At 28.4% G+C, this 8,020-nt stretch overlaps 1 protein-coding gene across 1 annotated transcript in view; it reads left to right on the forward strand.

Annotated features, from left to right (window-relative positions):
• The first annotated feature begins 2,862 nt into the window (after positions 1-2,862).
• Positions 2,863-8,020, forward strand: part of LOC105627406 (rhophilin-2) — a 32,343-nt gene continuing 27,185 nt past the window's right edge. The window contains exons 1-4 of the mRNA XM_012208689.1: positions 2,863-3,084; positions 5,486-5,601; positions 7,080-7,211; positions 7,294-7,369. Coding sequence (XP_012064079.1) covers positions 2,863-3,084; positions 5,486-5,601; positions 7,080-7,211; positions 7,294-7,369 — 546 coding nt within the window. The remainder of the gene's footprint in view (positions 3,085-5,485; positions 5,602-7,079; positions 7,212-7,293; positions 7,370-8,020) is intronic.

Genomic DNA, 8,020 nt, shown 5'->3' on the forward strand with positions numbered 1-8,020 from the left:
TATATATATATATATGTGTGTGTGTGTGTGTGTGTGTGTGTGTGTGTGTGTGTGTGTGTGTGTGTGTGTGTGTGTGTGTGTGTGTGTGTGTGTGTGTGTGTGTGTATCGACTATATATGTATGTATCGACTTAATTGATGATAAATCAGAGTAGAAATATAACACGAGGAGAAAATTGAAGAGGCTTATAATTTTGTCTAATATAACTAGAGTTCGAAATCATTCACTTATTAGCTAACGTGAAATTGTTTTCTGAAATTTCTTTTCATTTAACATCTATGAAATCTAATTTTACATCGAGAATACGATATGGTCTACATAAGTCCAAATTTAAATGTAGAGGGACGCGCCTTTCAAATTTTCATTGATCGATTTGTTCGAACGATAATTACAAATAAACATATCGTTAATTTTCATTATTTATAGGTTCAATCTTATCTAGCGAAGAATTATAAAAATTACATATTTTCAATATACTTAATGTTATATAAATGAAAAAAGAAACAAAAAAAATAAATTTTCAGTATAATTTAGAGAAAATATCGATTCTTGGGGCATTCTGTATGTATTTTTTTTAATGATGAACGAACAGCACTGATAAGCCAGTTACTAATTATTTATGTCAGGAGGAACTAGATACGTTATAATTTTCTATAAAGCGAGAAACATCGATCGTAATTTCTGAAATCGCTTCTGATTGACCGAGTTAGATTTTTTATATTCTGTTTACTCTATCTATGAATGTTTTTTTACATATTATATCGCGATGTTACATCGAATAAAATACTATATCTAATCATTATCAATCATTTAATAAATTTAACTCTTGAATTGATTGAGACTTTTGTACACGAAATCAAATTATTTACATTTCCAACAATAATAATAAATGTAAAGGATATATTTGTGTTCTTAAACCGCTCTAAGCATCCATTTGTAGCATTGATTAAAAAATTGTAAAAAAATTTATAAGATAATAGCTCATCTTATCTTTGCGTTAGATAAAAATAACAAAAGATAATAAAACGGTATAAAATGTTCTACTTTTATGGATAGAAAAATTATTTCACAACGTAAGTGTTGAGGATTGATATGTCTTCACATATTATATATATAAGGAAGCATTACGTAAGAAAGAATCCGTAACTGAGAATTTTTTCGTCTATTCGGTGATGCATGATGTTATAATGACGATTCCGGCACAGGAAACTGTAAGCAAATATTGATGGAATGTATAAAAAGACGCATCTTTAAAATTTTCAATGCAGTTTGGATAAACGATTGCAGTTACGGATAACCCATCGTTACCTTCGAATCGCACTTATCGCGTTAACGAGACGATTTATTAAGTGGAACGGAAATACGGTAACGCGAACACCTAGTCCTCCGGTACGTCTAAAATAAAGGCAATAAACTACCCACTAGTTTGCCTCTTATCTCTTTTTCTTCATAATTCATTTATAATATTTATAATATTTATAATATTTATAATATTTAATTATTAATATTTCTCAACACTATGAGTATAATATTTCTATTTCATTTAACGTCTTCGTAATTGAGGCTATAAAAAAGAAATTTTTTTTTCTTCAATAATCAATTTTTTTATAACCTGGTTTTGAAATGACAAACGAGATCATCTCTCGAGTTTTTGTTGAAAATTTTTAATCACAAAACATTAAATCCTTCTCAATGAAACGAACTTAGTTAATTCATTTGGCGCTTTTCGCTTACGAAAGATTAAATGAAAATGCGTAGAATCTCAATATATTATACAATTCCTTAAAAGTCGATTTATGTAAGATGATAAGGATCGATTAAATCGTCGAATATCATCAGCCATGCTCGACAAAGCGAATCAGCTTCTACACATATTAAAATTTTACATAATATAGTTTTTCAACATTTATGATAATATAGCATTTTTATGGTAAAAGCAATTACAATGCATTAATTTTTTTTGTTCAAATAGTTAAAAGAATTTAAAAAAGAATCAATAAGTATGTAACTATCATATCTTTTTTTTTTTAACTATTTTATATATGAATGTGAGCGGTATAACATTATACGATACGTTAATTGTTTCATTAATATCACCGAAAGCATGTAAATCTTAAGTTTATAAATGGATGTATTTGTATTTTTAAGCCGCGTATAAGTCAAAACTTTTATGACTGATGACCTTTTGCGCAACGATTAGTTCTGCAAGATGACAAATGCAGGCTAGATTGTAAAGATTCTGATAAGAATTGTGTTTATCAAGTATTATAGATATATAGCGTGTTCCAGAATTAGCATTCTCTTTCTTAATTAAATGAATATTAGAATTAACATATTTCTTTCTTAATTAATTAAATATTATAATTTTTTTTGTTTTTAATGGAAAATGATTGGATATTCTTTTAATTCCTATTTATCTTTTACTATTAAATTAAAAAAAAGCATTTTCGTGTTACATCGGTGCAGATTCCGTAAACTCTTTGATTATTTATATATTGGAAACTTTTTATTGGCAATAATGTTTAGCTTTAAATTTCTTTAAACAGAGAAAAATAAAAATCTTATAAATTATTAATAATTATTAATAATTATAATAACATAAGTATAAAAACATATCGCATAAAGCATTGGACTCGATTTAGCTTCTACGTGCTAATTAAAGTTTCTAATCGCAGCTTCTACATATGATTTACAAGTCACTACTACATCACGTGTTTATATCGTGTTCTTTGTATCCCATTTTCAAGTAAAATTTTAAAAAAGGAGAAAGAGAAAGAGATGAACGGACGTTGAAAAATCGTATCTTCACCAGCATCGAGAACAGTTTCAATTCTGATGATACAATCAAGATCATTGTCGATCATGCTAAAGTGGGTACATTATTGCCCATTGCCGAAGGATCGCGCGAGCGTTCCCTCGAATGCAAAGGTGATCGTTCCTAGCGAGACTACGAGGGATGAGAAGGACGAAAGAAGGATATACGAGAGAAGAAAATACGGTGCTGATACAGGAAATTTGCTAAATACACGAAACGTGAAAATCGCCACACCGGATGCTATCATGAGGAGGTACTTCCGGTTTGGGGTAAGGAGCAAAGGAAGTCGAACTTGAAAAAAAAACAGTCGGCTACACACGGCGATCGTGAGCTTCTTCCGATGTATATTTCGCGACCATATTCTCTTCCTATTTTCTTCGTACTTTGTTTGACACCTGTTAGTGGTGTCAAACCACACATTTATCAGCGTTTCTTTCCGATTCAAGTTCATTTCTTATATTATCTCAATTAAAACGAAGAAATGAATTGCCTATCGACAACTTCTGCATTCATTAATTTCGTAATATCCGAAGATACAATAATTTCCAATAGCAATGAGCAATAACATTATAACATAATATATACGCAAGTAATTTTAATTAATTATTTATGATATATTTGCGTTTATTTTGCTTCAAGTGACTTTGATATCGTTGAGTATCAAATATTATCTTAATCTATATAAATATATAAACCTATAAAAATATTACTTTAATTATCAGGTACAATTAGAAAATTTGTACATAAATTAAATTTAAAACAATTCATATTTTCCAAATGGTCTATCTAAATTTTTATACTTAACACATAAGATGAATATATTAGAAAGTATATTAGAAAGTACAAAAATATTATATAAAAATATTATATAAAAAATTAATACAAAATTACAATTACTGATTCGCTGCATTAAAACATTTTATAATATGATGTCTTAAAGCAATCTTTAAGACATCTTCAAGACGTTTTATATCCGTATTTTGGACGTAGTGCTGTTTGGGAATATTTTGACTTAATTTAGAAGCAAATTAAGTAATGTTAATTGTAATATGTTAAAATTAACTTATAATATATTAAATTAACGCATACATTTTATTCATTTATCCTAAATTTTATGTTTTATAACTTTTTTTATTATTTATTTACTTACTCATAAATTGTATTATTTTCATATAATGATAAAAATAATAAAAGAAGGATCATAATTTTTCCATATATTAAAAATGCTTCGGAAATAGTATCTTTAGCCATCATAAAAAAGAATTTTTGATTGAAAAAATATAGAATATTAAATAAATTAAATATTTTTATAAAGAGATATAATCAGACAGAGATTCAATTGAATGTAATAATAAAATTTAAATCAAGACATTTCAGGTTATTACAAAGAACTTTGTTATTACAAGTCATATGCTAGAATTTAATCATACGTTGTATTAGGTGTGAAAATACTGAACAAAACTATTATGAAAAGATATTGAAGACTAATATCGAAGATGATTCACAGAGCTTAAAAAAAAACAGAATTAATTCAAATGAGAATGTTACGATTCTTTTAGATGAATCACGTTTTTAACGTACGAATATTTGATAGAATTTGTAATAATGTTTGTTGATTGTTTATAAAGTAATCGTGACATTTGGCCTTTATTATTCGTCACAGTTAAACGTTTGTCATTTTATTCTCGATCATCATTTTTATTGTATGTGCTCTCTTTTTATTCTTATTCATACAGTCAGTTCTTCTAATTGTTTTGCAACTTACTTAATTTGTTTCTTATTAGAAAATTGTGCATAATCAATTTAAAATTAAATAACGAGGAAAATTATTACGAGATTATATATCTTGATTTACTCTGATTAAGATAATATTTTAATAATAAGTTCTTTATAGTTTTTCTAATTTAATTTAGAGGGAATTTAGGGGGGAATAGCGTTTCAGACTGATTGTATTGAAAGTGTCCGAAAGTCGGCACGCAATCATACCTAAAATAAATTTGTTTAATAAAGAATATGTACATATATACGTATTATTTGAAATATCTAACTTTGACCGAAATGATGGCGTTCTTTGTCGTATTTGATATATCTTGATTTACTTGATCTTTTAATATGTACTAATAGTTTTTAATGAAGTGAGGATATCAAGAAAGCAATTATCATTTTTGTTGAAATTATTAATTACAATGCAATGTGGATTAATTAAAGTCATGCCAATCCTCATGGACATTATACTTATTATACTGGCATGACTCTATCAATTTTCTCTGTTGACGTTTAATTTTTGACTATGTTAAAGTTTATATTTTTGTAAATCTAAAACGGCTAATGAAGACTTTGTAAATTGAACTAGGTATAGGTATTTTCCGTTAATTTTTAATATATTAAATTTAATTAATATTACTTAACATCTATTGTTGTTAGCTTGTCTTTGAACATTTTCTAAATAGAGTTTATACTGTTAAGAAAATTTTATCGCCTTGTTTTTACTATTATGGCTATAATCCGAAAAGAGGATAGATAATAATTGTTAATCAGAATTGGTCAACATGGTTAGCGGAACTGGTCTTTATCGTGCAGCAATCTTTGCGGATTCGGGATTATAGTATGATTACGAGCCATACATGATACGTTGGAAACATCGTTAACTATGCATTTCATGGTTCGCAGGGTTCGGATCCGAGGGTAGCGACCTGCAGAGGAAAACTGCAGAACAAGCGAAGTAAACTCAATCAAGAGATCAACAAGGAACTACGGTTGCGAGCGGGCGCTGAGAATCTTTTTAAGTAAGCTATGTAATTTATCATTATTTTATTAATTAATGTACAATATAATCTTTACTTTATTAATCAATATACAATATATATGTAATTTATATATACATTTACACATAATTTATATACAGGGTTTCTCAGATTGCCTGTTAATAGCAAATTTTTGAGAGCATTTCGAGACGAAAATCCTAATATTAAAATGTTAAGACTATGCAATAATTCTTGAATAAGAAGAATTTAAAATTGATTAATTGAATTGCCCATCATTTTCGTCCATCGATTGTGTCATGTAGTCCTTGTTTAATGTTCGGTAAACAACAATGATGACATGACATCCGAGAAGCACCCAGGTGGAAATCCGAATACATGCTGTGCCCAGCTAGAACATGATAGTGATAAAGCGATCTATTCATCCTTAATTTTTAAACAAAGTTATATATTAATTCTTTTATATATTTACTTTAATCTTGCAGTATCCATTTAATATCTTTGTCGCATAAGATTTCTTGATTTCACCTTTTGAAATTTTTGAGTGTTCCGCAAACCATCGAAATAAAAAATGTCACGACTTTAGTGTCTGCGACTGTATGTATGACTGTATGACTTTTATGTACATATTATATGCTGAGTTCGGGTACAAAATATTAGCTTGTCTGAACATTCTTTTTATGTCAAAAAACTTGTTGAAACAGCATGAGCGAGAAATTGGATCAGCATTAGAGAAAACTACTAAAGAAAGCTTCAAGAGAGTTGCAAAAGAAGGGCGAATGCTCATTATACAATGTTAACAAACTGTGCGATGAATTATAAAACTTTTTTTTATATTAATATGTTTTTAATGCGGTTTTGACATTTTTCATAAAAATAGTATTAAGTACTAATGCGTTTGTTTTAAAAAGAATCGATTATTTGTTTGTAAAAACTAGCAATAAGCGTAATAATAATATATTTACTATAATAATAACATACTTAATACACTATTATACTTCATAATATACTTTTTTCCCTCTAATAATAAATATAAATATAAATAATGAATTGAATGTATGCGATCTATAATTTTTGTATAATTATTTTTTAAGCAATATATGAATATATGAGAAAATATACAAGAAAAAGTTCAACAATTTGCAATGAGGTCTACTACAATATATAGTTTCAATTTCAAGAAATTCTGACTGTTTTCAATTCGCTACTACCTTAGCATATATTGTACAAGGAGAGAATTTTTTTTCTTAGAGTTTCCCTGAAAATATGATAGTCGTGGGACAACATTGTAATTCGAAGAATTTTAATCTAAATCTCTCATTCATTAATAAAACTACAATAAAATACAAAATAAGTTTGATTAATTTTACTGAAGTGTGCATGGTAAAAACTTTTTTAATATTCTATTGTATCACAAACTACCATAGTTTCAGGGTAAATTTTAAAAGAAAATTCTCTCCGCGTAGTTGCATTTGTTTTAGTTTTTATTAATCACATTACAGGGCGACGACCAACAGAAAATTGAAAGAGACCGTCGCATTGGAGTTAAGCTTTGTCAACTCGAATCTGCAGTTGTTGAAGGAACAGCTTGCCGAATTGAACAGTTCAGTGGAACTGTATCAAAATGTCGATGGGTAAATTCGAAGAAAATTATGAATTTTACTGATATATGATGAAGATATGATACGATATTCAATATACGGTATTGTTTTTCAGCGCTGAGCCCGTTATGCCGATGATACCATTGGGACTCAAAGAGACCAAAGACATTGACTTTCGAGATCCGTTTAAAGTAAGTTTCAAATCAACGCGATGATCAATTTGCGAGATCATTGTCATATTTATGTGATTTTTTTATTCATGTCCGTTTATTCGAGAGGTGGTACGTCTGAATTGTCCTCGAAATCTTCGAGATTCTTTTTTTCTTTCTTCTGTGTTTGTTTCGCGGAATCTTCGGTTATCTTCAGAAAATTATAAACGACCGTAGGTGGACCGATCTCAAGAAGAGCTCGTCGAGAAGTCACCGGTGGTCGAATTGTGATCACCTTTGTTTTAGATTCGCTAGATTTCTTTTTTATTGTTGATTCGTCCTTCTTGACGATTGTTGTGCACGGAATTAATCGGGCCATAGCAATCATTAAACTGCCAGTGGTCGTATTCCGTTGGACGTTACTTTTATCAACCGATACCTCGCAGGGTAGGGTTAATTGCAGAATCTTTCCTTTTATAGTGACTCGCACATAAGTCGGATTTATGTCGACGTCAATGTAAGAGGTGTCCAAATGCCTTCACATATAAAAAAGTGTAATAATAATACGATTAATATATACATATATATTATATATATATATATATATATATATATATATATATATATATATATATATATATATATATATATATATATATATATATATATATACTACAATACTACTAGTACGTA

Source organism: Atta cephalotes (assembly GCF_000143395.1).
Source record: "Atta cephalotes unplaced genomic scaffold scaffold00009, whole genome shotgun sequence".
Lineage (NCBI taxonomy): Eukaryota > Metazoa > Arthropoda > Insecta > Hymenoptera > Formicidae > Atta > Atta cephalotes.